Source organism: Phoca vitulina, unplaced genomic scaffold (genome assembly GCF_004348235.1).
Source record: "Phoca vitulina isolate PV1807 unplaced genomic scaffold, GSC_HSeal_1.0 scaffold79, whole genome shotgun sequence".
In the NCBI taxonomy this organism is placed as follows: domain Eukaryota; kingdom Metazoa; phylum Chordata; class Mammalia; order Carnivora; family Phocidae; genus Phoca; species Phoca vitulina.
In genome coordinates this window covers 2802591-2825453 of record NW_022589782.1, presented here as the reverse complement: position 1 = coordinate 2825453, position 22863 = coordinate 2802591, and the positions used below count along the sequence as shown (strand labels likewise).

Genomic DNA, 22863 nt, shown 5'->3' with positions numbered 1-22863 from the left:
CAGCCTGTGCCATACACACATCATTTCCACCCCATCTCCCACTAGGCCTCTGAATTTCATAAAGCCCATGCCTTAGTCAGAAAAACATGTCTGCCTTCTCTTTTGTCAAAGATTCTGAAGTTAGGGCCTCACAGACCCCATACAGTGGATAGAAGACACACTGGCGGGCACGCTCAGGGCCATGTGGGAGCACGTGTCCGTGTGTGCCTGTGGCTCTCGGCAACCTGCAGCATTTCAAACCAAGGGCTGGTGTTCTAAAAAGGGAGAAACAGGAATATAAGAAGTATATGGAAAAATAAATCAAAAGCACCAAGAAGGTTTGGCAAAATAAAGTGAAAAGAAGGATTAGCGTGATGCAAAAGACAGCATGAGACTCGGAGCCAGACAGGCCTGGGGTGGACCCCCGGCTCCAGCACTGGTCAGCTGTGTGGGAGCCAGACAGGCCTGGGGTGGACCCCCGGGCTCCAGCACTGGTCAGCTGTGTGGGAGCCAGACAGGCCTGGGGTGGACCCCCGGCTCCAGCACTGGTCAGCTGTGTGGGAGCCAGACAGGCCTGGGGTGGACCCCCGGCTCCAGCACTGGTCAGGTGTGTGTCCTTGGGTGGGCTGGTCAACATCTCCAATCCTCAGTCTGATCTCTAGAAGCACAACTAATTACACTTCTTCGGAAAGCAACTATGAGTATCAGGGAAGATGTGTTTAAAGTAGGTACTTAATAAATAACAGCTGCTGTTAAAATTATTAATAGGCTATTCAACTAACTTTTCAAGTTACGAAATATTAGAATTATTGTTTCCCTTGAAAATGAAAAATAAAATCATTTAATTGTGAGCCAAAAGCTCACATTCTGAAGGTCACAGGGGGCGGGGAGGAGATGGTGAGACGCCTGGGTGGCTCAGTCATGAAGTGTCTGACTCTTAGTTTCAGCTCAGGTCATGATCTCAGGGTACTGAGATCAAGCCTCCCGTAGGGCTCGGGACTCAGTGCGGAGTCTGCTTGTCCCTCTTCCTCTGCTCCTCTCCCCACGCTCTCTCTCTCTTAAATAATAAAATCTTTAAAAACAAATACTAAGGAGGTGGGGCTGGTGAGATGAGGCTCCTCCTCCCCGTGGCTAAGGACCTTCTCCCCAGCTGTGTTAGGGAACTGACCTCAGACAACCAGCTTACAGCAGGTATAGAAGCTTGACCTGTTTCAGTATGAGTGAAACACTTTGAGCCAAACGTTTCAGTTTTTAAATGACACCTCTGGTGGTGCCGAACAGAGCTAATGCCATCTGACTTTTGTCTGCCAACCGTCTGGGCAGGGGCCATGCAGAAATGCCCTCCCAACTCCTATCCAAAGCCAAAGTTTCTTAGAAGTATAAAGCAATGTATCTTTGAATGATGTATAAACTTATCAAGAAAACCACACATGCACTGATTTATGACATCTTGCGCAGCAGGTACTTAATAAATATGGGGGTGATGATGAGGTGGAAAATATGAAACAAAAGGCCTGCAAATGTGGAAATATCCATAACCAGCCTCATCTCATCTCATCTCATCTAAAAAAAAAAAAAAAAAAAAAAAAAGATTACCAGCATATCATTCTACTGAGATTGGAGATTCATCAATAGCTTCGCAGACCATTTGTTTGATAGGACACTAAGTTAAAGCCTACTTAGCATCTTTACATTAGTAGCTCACCAGGAATTAAACAGTCTTTAGCAAGAATCTGCAAGTAAAAAAAGAAAAGCTTATACAATTAAGAGCTGTTATTTCATTCTATCTCCTTTCATACTTCTTGAATAAATGCAGCCTCGTGAATATGGCTAGACCGCAAGTCAACAAGTGAGTTGCCATACAGCTGCCTGCTGCTGAGTTAAACTAATCCTTCCCCCATGGATTGTGCTCCCATTGACATTAATTAGAAGCTCTGATGTTGGAGAGGAAGCTTAGTTCAATTTACCCACCCTCCCTAGCACCCACTCTTCCCTAGCATTCATCCCAAATTGGCCCAGCCACACTGTGCTCAATGCTAGAACCTTCCAGAATATTTCACAAGAGTCCACCTCAGCTGCCTTTTGTTCAGCCTAGCAGTCTTCTAAAAGAATGAAAAATTGACCCCTGTTCTTTGTTTCACCGACCTCGAGAGGCATTTGGTGTCACTGGAATCAATATAAATGTGGACACCCCAGCAACTCTTAAAAAATTAAAAAGGAAAGCAGTTATCCCATTTTCTATGGAAATTAGTATTTTTACTGAAATTTTTAAATATGGCCTTTATACACTTCAATATTTTTCCTGTTCCAATAACAAGAATAGAAACATTTGTTAGATAAGGTTAAGAACGGTCTGGGGCCAAGCAGGTTCAGATGCCCAGGCAGAAGAGTCATGATACCTGGCTTAGAGAAGGGACCCCATGGATGGGCAGGTAGGGGAGAAAGCAAGTTTACACCTTACAGTGACTTTCAGAGTTATATTTCAAACCTATTTAGCAAATTATCTTATATACATATATCCTTTTTGGAAAAACACAACAAAACAAAAGCATTTTCTTCTCATGAATTTTTGTATGAGTGCAACCATCTGACGGCATAAGGATTTGACTTTTAGCCCAAGCTTATAAGCATTTCATGGTTTTTTCAGAAATGTTCATTCCTGAAATGTTTATATTTGGTATATTATCTTTAAATTATACTGCAAAATGCCCAGTTATGAAACATACACCCAATGTTCTTTTTAATCACTTAAAGCTCTAAATGAAAAAAATCCGTTTGGCATTAGATAAATACCAAGGCAGGAACACCTTGAAATAATGCTTAACTAATCACAAAGCAACTCTTCTGCAATAGATGGGCGAACCACTAATTAGATGGAGGGACTAGAACTGTCACGGCAGGGGAAAAGGGTAAAGAGAAATAAGCCGTCATCACTGTTTTATCGTCGGAGAGAGCAGCATCAAACATGGCTCAGTGAAAAGGGGGAAACCCCACAGCTCCGTAAGTAAATACCAGCACCCCTTAAATTAGTCCTTGGAGCTAAACACAGCTCAGGGGTGACAATGACGTCTCAAAAAGTACATTCAAGAGGGGAAAAAACGGACCTTAACAACTAAGTAAGGATGCTTTATTCTGCGCATGCAGCTTATCAAAGAGTAACATTACAAGATGATTTCTTTAAACTGCTTAAACATTTCCAAGCCAAGTCTTCCAAAAAGCTGCTTAGTAAGGACTGGGGGAGGACTACCAGACCCGGTTATTATTCTTTTCAAAGCTTAACTGACACAGCGGAATTCATTAAATAATATGTCAGTGGTGCCAACAAGTATAATGAGGTGTGTTTTAAAGTTTGGAGCAACTTACATTCTGTTGCTGGGAATGATCTTGTGCCCTTCTCTGAACCAAGTCACTTGTGGCCTCGGGCAGCTGGTGATGGGCAGTAAGTTGAGGACTGCTGCATGTCCTTGAGACACCATTTTCCTCTGGTCCGTATCCATGAAATTTCCCATATCTGCAGAGAAAAATCAGACCCTTTAAGTTCCAGAAAACTCTTTTTTTTGCGGGGGCGGGGGGGAGGGCCAAAGATGGAAATACCTATATATTACAACAGAGTCACCGACGTTGCTATACTTAAGCAGTAAGACAAGAGAGACTGAGCAGTAATGCTGGTGAGTGCGGATCTGGCGGTGAAGTGAAGCGTGAGGCAGAGCCGTGTGCCTCCAAAGTGCCCATGAAATGCATTCATCAGCAGAACTTCATGGTCTTTGTGTCGCTGCAACACTACAATGAAACGTTTGCAACTGATTTTGATATCGGAATAAACCGTGGGAAAGCATCCCACCGCCGCAGAGACTAACGGAGCGCCGTCAGCTACCCCCTGGCTCCCCAGTCTCTCGGGCTGGTTCCACCCAGGCAGCCGCCGTTGCGCTGTTTGTTTTTTTTTAATTTGGGGCAAGCAGGCTTTGTGCCAGTCCCTGTGCTACGGGTTAACGGCATTTTTTAAAAAATGGACGTCACAGAAAAAAACCCAGTCATTAGAGTGTAGGTATAAGAGGCCAATTTTTAAATTAGTAACATTTGAAACTCCTGAAAAATGTCTGCGTCCTGCTTAGATACAGATACATGCGTATACGCTCACGTGGTGTATCTACTATGGTCGTCTCTGTGTGCAAACACTCGGAATAGTCACAGAAAATCCCTATTATCAATGGATTTTTTATTCAAAGAAAATTACTTCCTATGTAATAAGCAGCATTTAATATTCTAAGAAAGAGATGAAACAAACTAATGAAACAGATTAGGAAAGCAGTCACGGTTATTTTCAAACTTGTTGAAACTTATTATCAAAAAGAAGGAGAAAAGAGAGAGAAGAAAACATCTAAGAGCCAGAGATAAATGACAGAAACAAGGGTATAAATAATTAACCCAAAAAAAGCCCAAAATTTAATATTACATAATAGAATTTAATATATTATAATAAATTCCAAGCTGTTAACTTATTCAAATATGTTTGGGGTATTGATCTGAACTTTGTATTTATTATGTTTTCAATTATCCCATTGAATAGAAGTTCTCAATTATTCCGCAGAAAGATTTAGCTGAGTGAGTTCACCACAATTCAGAAAAGTTAAGCTTTCCTAATTAAAAACATAACTAAACATGTACAGGATCAGCACTTCACTCAGTCACTAGTGATTACAAAATAGTAGAGTAAGGAGCAATTACTCTGTTTGATATAGTAATGCTGAAAACTATAGGCCTTACCCATGGTCAGAAAAACAAATAAGAAAACACTGTCATCGTTGGGTGACATCCCAATTTAAGAGCTCTCTGGAGTTCTCTCAAATCTGTCATAACCTAGTAACTTAAAGCTTCATAAACACTCCCTGCTTTCTTTTAAATGAAGAGACATTTTGGTAGTAAATTCAAAACGTAATAAAGCAGATAGGCCATTTTAGATGGACTTGACCCTTCACAGATTTTGGACTACAAAAGTATTAAGTGCTTTACGTCAGCCAGCTGGTCTCTCCAATTCCTGCTAAAGACGACATCAAAGGCAAACTCTGCGTTCTGATACCTCCTCCAGTTACTTTTACTCCGAAATGGGTCTGCCCCACAGAGAACTCATCAAGTAACTAACAGTAAGCCCATCTAGGACATTACTATCCACCTAGTTTTTATTGTGTAGCTAAAGGATTTCTAAACAAATCACTGGAAAGAACTAATTAGGAACTGACAAAATTTTTCCTAACTGGGTTTAATTTTTTACTTGAAAAACATTTGAACCTGAGTATCATAAATGCTAAGAGCAGCTAATCATAAAAGAGAAGGCATCTTGTTAAATTTTGTTTTCTGTCTTCCACAGGGCCTGACGGAGGCCCTGACTACTGAGTGGCCAGGACTGGCATTTACCTCATTAACCCCGTCACCACCATCAGACCAGCCCCACTGGCTATTTAGTTATCTCCCAAAACCTTTAGCAATTACTCTATTCCAAAGAGAATCCAAGACAGAATCTCAATTCCTACAATGGTTAAAAGTGATTCTGATCAGCATTCCCCACAGACATTTTGTTTCTGTTATTCATCATTGGAGACTTTTCCAATGCACACATACATGCGACGTGAACTTCTGATCTTCTCTGCAAGAGAGCTCCCATCCTGTTTCGCACCACACAGCGGTAAAACCCAGCATCAAGCCTCTGTAAAGACGGGATGATATACCTGCCAAATACCAGAGAGAAGTGTTAATGCTTCTATATCTAGGAGCAGCTCTGGCATCTCATTTCACAAGTGCTCAACAAATATTTTATTTTTGGTAAACTAATGTCTATGTAATTCTTCTCTGTCAACCTGCTCACCCCAACTGCAATTTTATCTGTGAGATGACATAATCGATGTCTGTCTCCCCAGTGAGGCTTTCAGTAGTACATGAAGCTAGGTTCCAGACCTGCCTTGCTCATCACTCTAGCCCTGGCGCCAGGCACACTGCCATGCATGTAAAAGAGAACACTCATAACTAGTTGAAAAAATGACAAATGTAAAATAGCTATAGGTCATTACACTTAAACTAGACATTTCAACAAAAAGTGTTTATAATTCTCTTAGGATCTCTAAAAGTTATTTCTAGAACTGGCAACAATCTTTACATAATGTGTCATGTTACTCTCCCTAAAAATTCCAACAACACTTTCAGGATGAGATACAGGTGTCATCGAGGCAAAGACAGCAACGACCCGGTGACACAACTGCCCTCTGCACTCACTGTTGTAGAACCCCCAACACAATTCATACACTTCCCTCGCTTCCTTCTCTGCATATGGCCTGACATTAACTTTAAAAACATTCTGGGTAACTGAAAGGTGATTTCATTGGTATTTTCCACTGCTGTGACTGTAAGTAATCACATCCTTCAAATCAATGCCTTTCTAAAAACTTCAGTAACATTTTACAGAAGAAAAAAAGGTAGTTAGAAGATACAGATCCCATAAAAGCCCTGCTTTAGGGTTTACTATTAGTTTTATAACTTAGAATGTTTTGAAATCCATAAGCAAGTACGATTTATAACCAAGGACCACTTGAAGTGAGTTTTAAAGCTCCAGAGCCCAAACCTTTCACAATACCTAAGAGAGTACATTAATTGGTTTCTAGGCCATGTTCAAAAACAAATCAAGAATAAGGCTGAGTCCTGAATACTTTTTACAAATAGGAAGTTGCCTACCACAAGAAAGAAAAAGAGAGCTAACACCCAATCGAATGGTAGCCTATTTCCCAAAAAAGAGAAAACTCAGCGACGTTATCCTTTATTACAAAGATGTTAATAGTTATCTTCAATTTAAAAATACCTCTCAAAAGGATAATCAGAGAAACTTTTAAAAATCGGGTAAAAAGGGACGCCTGAACCGACGGCTCAGTCGGTTACGCCGCTGCCTTCGGCTCAGGTCACGATCCCAGGGTCCTGGGATCGAGTCCCACATCAGGCTCCTTGCTCGGTGGGGAGCCTGCTTCTCCCTCTGCCTGCCTCTCCCCCTGCTTGTGTTCTGTCTCTCTGACAAATAAAATCTTTAAAAAAAAAAAAAATCGGGTAAAAAGCACCATGAACAGTATGCTTTATTAGCTCAGTTCCTAAACATAGCTTGAAATCGCTTATATTCAACTGATTGCTCATCCTTTTACTCAAGTATGTCCAGTTCATCAACCTGAGAAAGGAACTTAAAGGCATAATTTTTAAGTGAATAAAACATTTGGACAATATAGGTAATTCAGCACTAAGCAAATATTAATCAAAGTATGTTTTCCCTCTGATAACCATCTTGGTATTCCCATGACAAGATTAATAAAATCTTTTATGAAAATTATTGCTGAGTTTTAATCTTCAAAATTTTACTCTATTCTGAGGAATGGCTCATCTCAAACAAAAAATTAATTAGTGTGGATAGTAAGAATAATATCAAACCGAACACAAAAAGTCAATGCCATTTATTTAAATTACAAATCAAGACTAGATGGATGAGCAGCTTTAACTGTCAGATACTGTTATTATAATAAGGAGGAGTTTTGAAATTAAGTTAAAATGAAGTCAAAAAAGTTTCTGGAAACGAAATAACACAAGTTATGGGAGGACATATTTGAAAAACTACATCAACAGTTTCATCATTGCAACATTTCCAAATTTATATAATTGTTATCCATTCCATTTTCCTTTTTTTTTGCAGTATCCTAAGTAGATTTTAAATTCTTATGAATTTCTATAGTAATCCTATGTACTAATGCACAGAAATAGCAGTGTTTTCAAACCACAGGGAGGAGCAGATACAAAATTGAATATTAGGCATATGCTGTTTTGTACCATCTCTTTAGTCTAATGTCTCGCCAGGGAAAAAATATACAAAACAGTTGCAAAGTACTCCACCTATTATAGGAATTCCTACACAAATTATGTTCACCTAACAGATGGGAATATTCACTGCAAGCCTATTGTTTATAAACACACATTTTTAAGCAGAGAAAGTTTCCTGGCTCTTTATAAGAAAGTATGATAAAATCTTAGCACCATATGCCACTAAAATATAGAAAATGCCTGCTCCTATTTCAAATAAACACAGCAGGGAATGTTTGTATTCACTGTATAAAGGCAGAATTCTACTAGACCAACAGAATATTTTCCAGGGCTAGTTCATTATCAGGAAAAGCAAATTAAAGAAAATCAAACACAAAATCACAGCAAAACCAAGGGTTTAAATGTCCATTCCTGCTAAGTAAGAGAATACCTCAGTTCTGAATTGCCCCTCAGGATGGACCACAAGAACCAGCCCAGAGTTTCTCTAGCAAGCCACTTTAGCTCTATTTCAGCCCATAAGTAGCTGCTTGACTAGCCCTGCCTGGAGTGAACATTTGACATTTTTTTGTCTACCTGGGATCTATAGCATTTTCCTGTGTTCGGAGAATTTTCCACTCTGAGTCTCGATGGAGGCAGACCCCTGACACAGGTAGGAGGCAATGTGTGACAACTGGCCACACGTACTCTGGACTTTTGATCTGAGGCTGGTGATGCACAGGAATGGGGCTGAAGGAGCATTCATCTGACAGCAGTGGTTCCGGGGTGCAGCAGAGCCCGGGCCCAGGGGGGCCGTGGCAAACAACAGCATCCAGGCTCCAGGTGAACTAGCAGCAGGACTCTCACAGGACTGGCTCCTGGGTTGATTGGCTCTAGCAGGCTCACCTCATTCTGTTCCTGCCCAATCTCCAGCCTGCCTGGAGACTGATTCTAAGGGCAACCCAATGTCCATACTACAACTTCCTGTTCCATTTCAGCAAGAAAGAGTTTGTTTCTGTGGCTTGTCTAGAATTCCCCACATGTCTACACTACAGGACACAGCCAAAATAATTTCAGCTGAAAAAGCTTCTGAACTTACCAGGTGCTCACCATGGTCACAGAAAAACCCAAATAATGCCTCTCCAAATCATTTCTCTTTTAAAAATCGTGGCTTCCTGGTAAACCACAAAGAATCACTAGGCAATAACAGTCCCTCCAAAACTGGGATAAATTAACCTGTTATGAATTTTCCTGAACATGAAACACTAAAATTTGAGAAAATGTCTGGTAAAATACTGCCTGGGTGCAGACAAATTACTGTGGAGCAGTTCTTCCAGCAGCAGTGAGATACTATGACTAAGGACACAGGTCTACAGAGACCTATGCTGGTTCTGAATGATGGCACATCTGCATTTCTCCCTCTCAGGTCAGACAATATAATTCAATTCCAAGAGAGAATCTTCATGCCCATTAAAATTAGACCTAAGGCTTTTTTTTTCTTTGAATAGGGATCCTCCATCCATTTTATGCCACTCCAGGTAGAACTATTCTTCACAACTCTAACTTTTTATGCTGGTATAAAATATCTATTTTGCATGAAAATAAACAACCAAGTTCTATAATAAACCTTCATATCTTGGCCCAGAGCCCAATATTATATTCAAAGTGGAAAAAAAAAAATGGTTAAGGAAAACAACAACAACTACAACAACAAAAACCCCTGTAATCCATTTATACCCTTCTTGGAACTACTTTGATTCTTCTTTTGGAGATGTGATGATAAATCATTAGGCTTTCAATGTTATTTTTATAAATTTCCTACATGAAATTAAAAAAGAATAATAATCAAAAGTGGAATCAGTCTACAGCTTTCTTTACAAACAAAATACTGAAATGAAAAATCCAGAGTGAAATGTGTTAAGAAAAAGATAAAAGGACCTAGAGCCTTAAGCAGTGTAGGACTATAAGAGATTCTAATTATTTTAGCCAAAATGTGCAAGACTAGTCCACTTGAGCCAAATATAACTGTTATTATTGTGGGCTGGGCAGTTCAAAGAGGACAGGACTAATGGAGAGGCAACAAGCAGAAGAGTGACTATAAACCAAGTCAAGAAAACTGAAGCCCAACAACTTGGAGAACTAAGCCATTTATGGGAAGACACAGGCGGGAGTCACACTCAGTTCAGTGGGATGATGAAGAAACCAACTGGTTACATGTCACCTAACAAAAGAGTTCTCAATTCAATAGACCTTTCCTTTTGGTGAGTAGGGGCAGAGTAGATTAAAAACAAAACAAAACAAAAGACAAGTAGAGGAGTCTTTCCCACAGCTTAGCAATAAAGCTTAATTAGATGCTTTGTCTCAGGGTCTTAAGATTTTTAACTACTGATCTTGTATCCCATAACACTGCTAAGTCCACTTATTAGTTTTAGCAGCTTTTTAATAGATGTCACATTTTCTACATCAACGATCATGTCGCCCTCAAAAAAAGACATTTTTATGTCTTCTCTTACAATCAAGATTTCTTTTATTTCTTCTGTATTTGTTTCCCTTACTGCCTTGGCCAGCAAATCCACTATTGGGATCTGCTGAGCTTCTTGCATTGGTGGGTTTATAGTTTTCATTAAATGTTGAACATTTTCAATATTATTCCTTCAAATATTTTTCTGCCCCTGCCTCCTTTGGGATTCCAACCACACATACATTAGGCCAGCTGAAGTTGTCCTGTAACTTATTAATGCTCATTTCATTGGGTTTGATCCCCCCCTTTTTCTCTATCTGCCTTTCATTGTGGATAGTTCTATTGCTATACCTTTAAGTTTACTAACATTTTCTTCTGCCATGTCTAATCTGCTGATACCCCATCCAATATGTTTTTCATCTCGGACATTATAGAGTTCATCCTCAGAAGTTTGATTTCTGCCTTTTAATATCTTTCATGTATGTATTTAGCTTTGATCACATGGAATACATTTATGATGTTTCAACATCTTTCTCTGCTACTTCTAACACCTGTGTCAGTTTTGGCTTGAGAGGTTAATAGATTGATCTCGCTCCTCCTTATGGGTCATACTTTTCTTCCTCTTTATGTGCCTGATAATCTTTGATTCAATTCTAGACATTGTGAATTTTACCCTGTTTGGTGCTGGATATTGTTGTATTGCTATAAATATTCTTGAGTTTTGCTACCCGATGCTTCAATTTTTTTAATTAAAGATTTTTATTTATTTATTTGACAGAGAGAAAGATGGCGAGAGAGGGAACACAAGCAGGGGGAGTGGGAGAGGGGGAAGCAGGCTTCCCATTGAGCAGGGAGCCTGATGCGGGGCTCGAACCCAGGACCCGGGGATCATGACCTGAGCTGAAGGCAGACACTTAATGACTGAGCCACCCAGGCGCCCCTCCGATGCTTCAAAAATACTTGAAAGTCATCTGATCCTTTCTGGTCTTGTTTATAAAACCTTAGGATCAGAGCTGCATTTGGTCAAGGGTTAATAATTCTCATTACAGACCCATGATAATTCTGTATCCTCTATCCAATAATCCCATAAATTATGAGGATTTTTGGTATGGCTGGTGAGAACAGGCCCCCCACCCAGCCCTGTGTGGTAAGCATGGGAAGAACTACCATCATTTCTGGGCAGTCTTCTCCTGGGCCTTGGTGACTCTCCTCACATGAATGTGCTGATGAATATTCTGCCTCATACTTAACATAGAACCTCTGCAGATCTCTAGTCCTCTTTCCCTGGTACTCTGCCTTGATCTCTCTGGATTCTCCATTCTCTCAAACTCAGGAGTCCTCCAGACACATGTGCAACCCTGTGTCTGGGCCATAGCCTGGAAATTCTCACATGGCATTAAAGCTGGGGCAATCAGAGGGCCCACTGATTTTCTGTTTCTCAGGCATCACCACCTTGGGCTGCCTGATGTCCAGTGTCTTAAACACAACTGTTTCATATACTTGTCTGGTTTTATGGTTGTTTAGATTTCCTATCTAGGATTCTCTTTTGTATCTCTTAGTGAGGTTTTCCACTTCATGTAGGTTCTTATAAAGGTTATTCCCAGGTATTTAATAATTTTTATTGATATTGTGAATTTTTTCATCTTTCTATAAGACATAAGAAAAAGTTACTTTTTCCTTAACCATTCCTATTTTCTTACTGGAATAAAAAAAAAAAGAATTATTATCCATCAAACTTCTATTGTTGATACTGTCACAGAAACTGAACCACAGAGACAGGTCACATAAGGAGACAATAAGATTTTTAGCAGTTCACAGTATCCAATTATCCCGCCTGTTATAACAATGAATATCATGCCTACCACTAAGAAATTATTGGCTTAGATATCTATCTATTCTTATTTGAATATAATTTTTTATCTCAAAGTAGAAAATAATTGAAAATAAATATTTTCAGGAAGAAAAAAAGATAAATCTGCCTATGACAGCTATGTAAACTTGGCTTAATTGCTAAACTACTACAATTTTGCCAATACAGTCACCTGTACCTAAATATGCATAATGCATCAATATGAAAAACATCGGAAAATCACTGAAATTCATTGTGCAGTTTGCAACACAAGCAGCAAAGAAAATGCTATTTTTGGTCAAAACTAGAAAAGCTGAGTTTATATTATGTGCCCTTTATAGGATTAGTATTTTCTACTGACACCAAAGTGGGGGTGAAGGTAGAGAGACTCCATTTCAGGGAGAAAACAGCTACCATTTTCATAAAGTAGCCATGTTTTTCAATTTGAGACTGAGAATGGTCTCGTGAAGGTTAACATATGACAGCTGAAGGTGCTTATTAGAAGGAAGTAGATGAAAGAGTAATTTGAAAAAAACAGCATGAGATTTTTGGACAGGTTTTATATCTAAAAAAAATGATGACAAAATACAATGGATCCCTGATAACCCATCTCAGTGTCTGAAGCCCTCAGTGAACAGAATATAATTTATCACATCTACCCCAAACCCCTCTTGCTTTAGAATAACCCATTTCTTCTAAGTTTCTAAAGAAATGGGAATGAAGCATGTATCTCATTTTAATGGTCCATATATAATGAGCCACCCCTGCAATCTTGCTTCAGTGACCCACAATGCTTTGTCTTCCTGTGGATTATCCAGAGTGTGCCAAATTAACAGGTAAATCTGCTAGTGCAAAGAGCAACACAAAAAAGCTGCATCTTCCTTGCATATTTTAAAATGGACAATAAAACCGTTTCATCATTAAGTCTAAATAGTTGCCTATATAATAATGGCATGGTGTATCATTTAGCATTTTTTTAAAGATTTATTTATTTATGTGTGTGTGTGAAAGAGAGAGAGAGGTAAAGGGAGAGAGAGAGAATCCACAAGCAGACTCCCCGCTAAGCACAGAGCCCCATGCGGGGCTCGATTCCAGGACCCTGAGGTCATGACCTGAGCTGAAACCAAGAGTCAGCCGCTCAATTGACTGAGCCACCCAGGCACCCCTGAGTTAGGATTTTTTTTAAGGTTTTATTTATTTGTAAGAGAGAGAGAGAACACAGGCAGGGGGAGTGAGGGAGAAGTAGGCTCCCTGCTGAGGAAGGAGCCAGATGTGGGGCTTGATCCTAGGGCCCTGGGATCATGACCTGAGCCAAGGGCAGAAGCTAAACCGACTGAGCCACCCAAGCGTCCTTGATTTAGCATTTTAAAACAAAACTGTTACACTGCTGTTTTACATGTGTCCAATGTAATCTAAAGATTTTGAAATCCACATTATCCATTTTTTTTTAAGATTTTATTTATTTATTTGACAGAGAGAGACACAGCGAAAGAGGGAACACAAGCAGAGGGAGTGGGAGAAGGAGAAGCAGGCTTCCCACCGAGCAGGGAGCCCGATGTGGGGTTCGACCCCAGGACCCTGGGATCACGACCTGAGCCGAAGGCAGACGCTTAACGACTGAGCCACCCAGGCGCCCCAGCACATTATCCATTTTTTATTAATGAACTCTTTAACAGATACAACCTTCATACTGTTCCTTTTTACTCTTTGAACTTGAGTTGTAAATCTATTTACCCCATAGAATTTTATTCTAATGTAACATATTTTTATGCCTGAAAGATACTTATTGATTATCTAACATACTTATCTGAAATAAAAATACACATATAAACGGCAACTTAAAAAGGATATCCTTTGATCAAAAGATTCTAAGTGCTTATAAAAATTCTTCTGTATTACATGTTCATTGCAATTATTACAGTTAATCAAAACAACATATATGTGTTAATGCTGAAATATAATTATTAAGCCTTTAAAATTTAAAAAGAAAATGTCTCTTAATGACAGGAAAGTGGCTTTTTTTTCAATTACATTTCATTGAATGGGAAGTTATTTACCACTAGAATAAACAGAATTGGATAGAAATTAACAACAAAGAGAAGGTATTGACAACATATTTGTGGCCATTTGTGTTCATTTAAATCCAATGAGTACCTGGAACAAGCAAATAAACAAGTAGAGAAGAGGTTGAAGCATAGCAGCAAGCAAAACACAGGAAAGTAATAAAAAATGGATATGGATTTAGAGCATCAAATAATCTTCTTTGCAAAAGTTAATCAAAGTGTCTTCTGCGTAAATGTTTGAGAAAAATACAAAGCCCTAACTTTCCTCTTGTGCATGTCCCTTCTACATCAAGATAGAACATGGATCTGATCGAAGTAAACAACACTTTCTACCTCCTCCTCCCTGATATCTCCAACTGAGGCCTCACCACACTCTTCTCATCTCAGAGGAGGGTAAAATGCAGAAAGAACATGCTTCATAAAAGAATATTTCTTGACTTCATTCTTCTAACAAATCCTGAATACTCTACTCCTGCTCTGTATAAGTGGACAAGCCCCAGGGTGCGGCTGTGGGTTTGCCACCTAGATAAAACAAGATGCCCTTGTCTGCCATGGATCTATCTTGCACACTCTTTGCTTTGCTCTCATTACACGTTCCTTGAGGCACAATATATTCTTTGATAACAGCTGGAGAATGGAAAAGGTGAGGATGTTAAAATTGGTATAGCTCTTGCTGCCTAACTCTACAACGTATACGAATTTTTAAAAACCCAAAATTGATCAAAATATCCCATTTCTAGTGTCCTATTTTCCCCTAAAGGGAATATGTGAAAGGCAAGAAGTTCTTCTGGGGTTGTTTAAAAGAGCCCAACATTTTGTTCAAGCCGAATATTCTGAACTATGCACTTGTCTTGCATCCTTGAGAAGCAGTTCCACAAGAGGACTCAGGGAGAGTGAGCCTTCCTTCTGTAAACTGGGAGAAAGAGCACAGAGAGGGGCAGGGAGGAGAAGCGCAGGTGCCCACACAGGGGCATGTTCTCGGCCAGCTCAACCTCAGAACACACACATATGGAAACTGAACATCTAAAAAGAAATTCCTTTGCCACTATCCATGGCCATGTTCCCCAATTTGAAGACCATCATTATAGATCATCCACATTACTACTTTTTGTAGGGAAGAATAATCTGGAGTCTTCTGAAACTTCATTCCTTTCTTCCTGGGGCATACAAAACATTATGTCACTTCATTTTTATGAGAAATCTCTGAGGTGGGTTATATCACACCCATTTTACAGATGAGAAAATCAAACTGGTTAGGTCACTTGTCCAAAGTCACACACAGAAGTTGAACAGAAATATCTGGATTCAAGGTACTGGCTGTTAAAGCCCACTACTCACACGTGGTTCTCATTTCTAAGTTTGCTTGTCTTTTCCTTTCTTATGCCCCTCCTACAAAACCAAGTACCCTAACACCTCATTATAATAATACAGAATGTCAACTAGGATTTATTAGCTGATTGCTTGTGGGCCAGAAAATACACCATTTTACCTACATTAGAGCCTTTTAATGCTCACAACACCACAAATGAGGTATGATCGTCCCCATTTTGCAGGTATTGGTGGCTTGCCTGAAGTTACATTGCTGATGCAAATTGGGAGTGAGCTGGGATTCAAACCTGGGTCTGCTGATGTCCACATGACCTTACACTATTAAGATAAACTGCTCCTACGACAGCAGATACTCTAACAGTACAGGCCTAGTAATGAAAGAGGTGGTCACAAACTTCTATGTCTACAAAGAGCAGGTGGATGAGGTAACTGAGCAAAACACGGTTCTTCTGTGGGGGGCAGCAGAGCCAGGTGGCTAGGCCTTCTGATTGGTCAAGAGGGACCAGAAAGTGCATTTTTATATGAAATCTTACAATTGTTAAATGCTGGCAAGCAATTAAGAAATATATTCTGTGTGTATATCCACATATATTTTCAACTGATTTTTAAAATACATACACACATACCACATTCTGGGCAGGCTGGATGTGGTTCATGGACCATCATATTATAACCTCTGACTATTTTTTAAAAATTTTTAAGATTTGAGTAATCTCTACATCCAACATGGGGCTCAAACTCACAACCCTGAGATCAAGAGTTGTGTGCTCTTCCGACTGAGCTAGCCAGATGCCCCTAACTTCTGACTCCCAAAGTGAGTGAGTGATGGCTATGCCCCATGTTCAGAAGCCCATTACTCTATTTAAAATACCTCTGGACAACCAATTCTCTAATTTCCATTAAATAAGAGCATGACATTGCTGATTTGGGGACCTCTTGGACTTTTTAGGCAGTCACTAATTCTCTGTCCTACTCAGAACTACAGCATCTGTTACAATAACCCTCACATAGAAACAGAAGCTAAATAGATTTAAACCTGAAAAGACCTGAGTACTGCAGGGAGACCAGGAAGTTTACAAGCGGGTACCACTGGTCCTGGGAGAAGCCACAGCTCAGGTGTGACCTCATCTCAGCCTCCCCTCTGCCTCAGACCATCATGCTCACTCCTGCACCCCACACCTAGCACATGCAGGAGTTCAGTAAACATCCTTTTTTGCTGCTGGAACAAGAGACTCTGCTCATGTCCCTCCCCCAAAGCCTCATCTTCTCCCATCCTGACTCTAAAAGTTAGCCGGGTAAATTTTCTGTTGACTGCTCAGAGCTCCAGAAGCTACTGATTTAAAGATCTCTGTTTAAACATTCATGCTTGTTAAATACGAACAATACTGGTGGGTGGGGCTGTTGCCACAAGACAGCAAATTTATCGTGCTAAAGCTGTTACTTGCATTCCTCCGTAACTATAGCTTTTTTTAGTCTGGTAATTTCACTAACGGGCTTCCTTTTACAAATATAATGATAGACTTCCTAGGTGTAAATACAATGTAGATCAGAATATTAAATCACATTCTAATTAACTCTATTCCTTTAATCCTAATGCATTAGAAATTCAATCAAATATTTTCACCCTTTGTGCTATTATGGTCAATAAGGCAAATATTCTAAACACATCAACTTGAAATGGAATCTTATTTTCAAGCAATCAATTACTTATATTCGCTGGTGTAGGTGGTGAGCTCACGGTCATTGTGCATCCACTTGAACTCCAAAGGCCAGCTCCCTTCAGCAAGGCAAGTGAGAACAAGGCGGTTGCCTTCCAGGTGAATCTGCGGTAGGCCTGGCTCCGTTTTAAAATATGGCACAACATCATCTGAAATATCAAAAAAAAAAAAAAAGAGAGCAAGAGAGAAAGAAAAAAAAGTGAATGAAGTACACATGAAAATGGCATTCATCCAATTAATCAATCACTTATTTAAACAGACCTAATTTTAAAAAGTATAAATGATGGCTATTTGGCCCAATTAAGGAGCCAATAATCCTCGACCCCTTAGAAACATGTAATACCCTAGATGATATTTCAGAAGGCAGAAAGCTCAATGATCAGCACTGTTTAAAAACATCTGACAAGTTCATTGCAGTTATTTCTATTTATGATTAATACCTGTTAAACAAAGAGGCGTACTGGGCAATCTCTGGTCATGCAAGCCATGGTTTTAACTAGGCATTATATTTTCACAGTATCAACCAAGGGTCTACACAGAGGCTCTAAAAGAAATTTCTTCATGTAACCTTCAGTCGGTTAAAAAAAAAAACTAGGATAAGCAAGAGTAACATGGGTACATAAATGACAGGAAGCACCATCCAGCTTCCACCTCTCTCTCTCTCTCTCTCTCTCTCACACACACACACACACACACACACACACACACGGGGCTATAAAACTGGAAACCTGTGTGTATTTATACAACAAAATCTTACACAGCAATGGGAATGCAACAACTCTTGGCCCCCCCTATGAATCTCACAGACACATGTGGAGTGAAAGAAGCCAGACCGAAAGAAGTTTATAGCATATGCTTCTATCCAAAAGTTCATGAAAATTCAAAACCAGGCAAAGCTAATCTGTGCTCTTAGAGGTCAGGATAGATGTTACCTCAGGGGGACAGGGACGGTGTAGGGGTGTAACAGGGCAGCTTATGGCGAGCAGACCAGGACCTATTTCCCGATGTGATTACACAGGGGCACTTAATTTTGTGAAAATTCATGGAAAATTATTCTATGTAAGATTTGTGCAATTTCTGTATGTACACTTCAATAGTTAAAAATACATAAATATGAACACAGGACACTTAGCTTCTAGTTCCAGCCCCATCACTCATTTTCTACATGACCCTGATTAGGGCATGTGGGTTTCTGTTTCTTCATCACTAAAATAAACAGAATTCTAGCTCCTCACTTTCGAACACAATCCCCCTGGCACACCTGCCTCTCTCAGGCCCCCGACCCTCTCTACTCACACATGAACACTAACTCTGAACCAGGCTGAGCCCTTTCGGGCCTTGCCAGGTGCTCCTTCCCACCCCCCATGCGCCCCCAGTTCTGTGTGAGCAGACTCGCTCTCATCCTTCCAGCTGACAAAACCGCTCCCTACCAACATGCCCCAACAAACCATGACATTTGTTCCAGTCATGGCACCTACAAGATCTCGACATGAGAGTACTTATGGATTATACCAACGCATTCTACGCCCTCTTAGTGACTACTTCTGAATCCCAGAACCTAGAACAATGCCAGAGGCAAAGTAGATACTGAATAAAATATTTGCTGAACAAATAAAGAGAATAACAACAACACAGATAACAGCAATGGCTGGTATTCATTGAGTATTTATTATGTGCTGGAAACTGTGCTAAGCGCTTTGTACGCACTACCTCATTTAATTTTCACAAAAGCCCTATGAGACAGATGTCACTATTATAGTCCTTATTATATTCCTTCCTTATTATATTCCAGATGGGTAAAGGGAGACCCAAAGAAACTAAGTAACTTGCTCAAGGCCACCCAGTGAGTGGTGAAATCACCATTTAAAACTCAGATAATCTGTTACAGAATCCCTGAATTCTATATATTATGACTCTAAATGCCATGCGTTTCTCCTTAAGGAAATCTTCTCAAGAACCCATATCTTAACTTCACATTTTGGATAAATTTGTGGAATTACTAAGCTGGGCTTTTAAATTACTGTATTTTTAACAAATTAAGCATCAAATAGCATATTAACAGTATGCTGTTAATAGCATATTAACTGTATTTTTACATTAAGTTGGAGTACATATAGCTAGGTTTTTTTGTACTTAATATATACAATTTAATTTTTTAAGATTATTTGAGAGAGAGAGAAAGAAAGAGAGAATGCATGTGCACATGCTAGCAGGGAAGGGGCAGAGTAAGAGAAACTCAAGCAGACTCCATGCTGAACGTGAAGCCCAACGCAGAGCTCGATCATATGACCCTGAGATCATGACCCAAGCCTAAATCAAGAGGTGGATGCTCAACCAGCTGAGCAACCCAGGCGCCCCAATATACAGAACTTAAATATTCAGCTGACCCTTGAACAACACAGGGGTTAGGGGCACCAACCCCCCACACAGTCAAAAATCCACATACAACTTTTGACTCCCCAAAAACTTAACTACTAATAGCCTACTGTTGACCAGAAGCCTTACCAATAATATAAACAGTCGATTAACACATATTTTGTATATTATACGTATTATATACTGTATTTTTACAATATAGTAAGCTAGAGAAAAGAGATGTTAAGAAAATCATATGGAAGAGAAAATATATTTATAGTACTGTACGACAAAAAAACCATGTATAAGTGGGTCTACACAGTTCAAAACCATGTTGTTCAAGGGCCAACTGTATAGAGTTTATTTTGCCATTGTGTTGACCACTGCATTCTACTACTGGTATATTGATAATAGAATATTGCCAATCTCTTACTAGTATTCATTCAAATAATTAAATGTTAAATTGCATTTGTGAATGTGGTAAGAGCCTATTAAAAAAGAAGGCTTAGCCTAGTCAATGAGATGCCATGCAGAAGCTAAAAGATCAGGAGGATTCAAAAACTCAAGTAGTGTCATCTGCAAAGGCCCTGTGGTGGTAGCAAACATGGTGAGTAACCCCGGAAAGTACAAAAGACTGAAAAACAAGCAGATCTATGGGCACATAGAAGACAGAGTGAATGGAAGCAGGGTGAACAAGGTCTAGGCCTCTCAGGGTGTTGCAGGCAAGGCAAGCGAACATCCTTGTTTCCATGTCATCGCTGTGTGATTTTCAATGGTGCTACTTCACATTCAAAAGTGACCTTGTGTGAATGATAAATTATATGATACCCTATTCACTGGCCTTGGTCAAAGTACTGCCAGTGTTATGATGATAATGATGATTAGCCATTATTATGGAAGGACAGCAGACAGCCTTTGAAGAGGCTGTGCTGTTAAAAGCTCATCTGGCCACACCATGGGGAAGGAATTAAGATGGGCCCAAGCAGTGGGATTAAACCAGTTAGGGCCACTGCAGTGATCCAGGCAAATGCTCTTAAAGGTGGCAGTGGTTTGGGCCAAGGTAACAGCAGTGGCTGTAGTGGTGGAGATGGAGAGAAATGGGTGGCTTTAAAACAATATTTAGGTAGCAAAAAAGAAAATTATTGATGGACTGAATATGGGACTGAGGGAGAGAGAGGTGTCAAGAAGGATTCTTAGGTCTCTGACTTGCGCGATTTTCTGTTCAACACACACACACACACACACACACACACACACACACACACACACAGTGATTTAGTTATTAGTGCTAGGAATGCAACGAGAATAAGTCACAGCTGCTGTCCCGTAAGAGGCTACGGCTACGTCTGATGCAGGAACAGAGACGGCAAAGTATCAGGCACTGTGACCGAAATTTGTGACTGAAAGACAGGAAGGCAGTCGATCCTCGTCCCATCCCAAGGTGCTACTGCACACCACCCACTCTGAGCCACGCTACAAGGGCATCCTCAGGCTGACTGCCAGCAGTGACAGCGTGTCCGATGTCCCTCTTTGCTACATACTTCATCTAAAACTGTCCACTCTCATGGCCTCATGAGGCTGAAGTGATGACTATAGCTTTGACACCTTGGGGTTGACTGAGCTCCAGGCTGTATTAGTGCCCTGCCGCTTGCACCATATTTAATGATGGAGAAAGAAACGCCACTTCATATCGCTCCAGAGTCCTACAAAAATGAGTCATAAAAAATACATCTTTTAAAAGAAAAAAGCTTCAAAATAGACACTCAAGGATGTGAATTTGGTTTTACAACTGACAGAGCATCATCAATTTAATATATTATATGACTGTTTTAAATGTAAATGATACCATAATTCAATTTTTCCTAGAATTCATAGTTTACTAAACATGCTTATACTCTGTACAAATTATGCTGCACACACTGAATTAGCAGGAAAAGAAGTTTTCATAAAGAGTAGTTTCATATAGCTGGCAAGCAAATATCCTGTGATCCAAATGATCACAGAAGTGTGGTTAGTGCAGATACTAACATTTATGATAGGAGGAAGGGAGGCAAATGTGTCCGTGCTCTGGGATCTTACGTAAGTGACAATCATTATACAAATATTGTAACACAGATTAGCCAGTGTGCAGAATAACAGCGTTATTGCTCTGAACCTGGCACTATTTACCACTGAAATACATGCAGATCATGAAATTCAGGGGGCATAAAAGCAACAGAGCACAAAAGCTTTGGTGACAAAAAAAGAGACAGAAGCGTTAGTATTCAGGTCCACACAGACCCTGACAAAAGCATGTGATCCTTATATACCTTAAATGGAACAGAGAAAAGTCTGAAAAGATCCATAAAGACAAAAATGATTGAGTTACCTCTGAAATAAGATCATCAAACTCTGACCTAGGGAAAAGTCAATGGTCTACCTGGTGCTCGATGAGGGGTGTGTGTGCATGTGTGTGTGTGTATGTATGTATGTATGTATGCGTGTGTGTGTGTACACGTGCACAGGTGTGTTTTCCCAAATAATGAATAGCAGTTCTCCCTCTCCTTGGGAAAAATAAGTAGACATTAAGTCACAGCTTCTATGTTCTTAACAATGAACACTGTAAGACCCTGGAATGAATTACTACAAAAAACTCTGAAATTTCCATTTTCACATACTTTTATATAGAACATAAATCAGTTATGAACAAGAGAGTCCCGTCTGTCTGGATAACACAGACTTCAGGGCCATCCAAAGGAGAGCAGTGCACGTAATGTTCTCTTAAGATAACATCACAATTTTATGATGTAGAAGTCACTTCCCTAAATGGACTTTAAGGTTTTGATAGAATGTAAATGGATTTAACTTTGCCTGTCCGACGTGGAGATAATCTTTTGCTCATCTACAAAGGGACCACAACCCACCTGCCACAGTAAAGATCATTTACTTCTGTGAGAAACCAGGGAATAAGCAGCTCTGAAGAAGAACCCTGTCCTGTGGCTCCAGGTGTCCTACCCTGAAGAAGGGTGAGCTTGCCCTGGATTTTAACGATCTGCTCCATCACGGAAATCCTGGGTCTACTACCAGAAACTCTCTCGTGGTAGAATGGATAGGAATCAACTGCTGGTGGCAAGAGAGTCCAGCTTCAAGCTCCTCTGTGACTCTGCCAGTGAGAGAGGTGAGCCAGCATAATCGTGATCGGTTCTGGGACCTCACCCTTCTCCTCCATTTGAAGTGATAATGAATATGAGAAATAATAATCAACTCCCACACAGCAGAGGAGCCAAGTACACCACAGACAAGGGGTGTCTAAGG

General features: G+C 40.0%; 1 protein-coding gene across 1 annotated transcript in view; it reads right to left on the bottom strand.

Annotated features, from left to right (window-relative positions):
* The window catches only part of SDK1 (sidekick cell adhesion molecule 1), an 860571-nt gene that overhangs the window by 504376 nt on the left and 333332 nt on the right, over positions 1 to 22863 (bottom strand). The window contains exons 4-6 of the mRNA XM_032394092.1: positions 17204 to 17363; positions 5596 to 5702; positions 3343 to 3490 (exon numbers count right to left, since the gene is read on the bottom strand). Of these exons, the coding sequence (XP_032249983.1) occupies positions 3343 to 3490; positions 5596 to 5702; positions 17204 to 17363 (415 nt within the window). The remainder of the gene's footprint in view (positions 1 to 3342; positions 3491 to 5595; positions 5703 to 17203; positions 17364 to 22863) is intronic.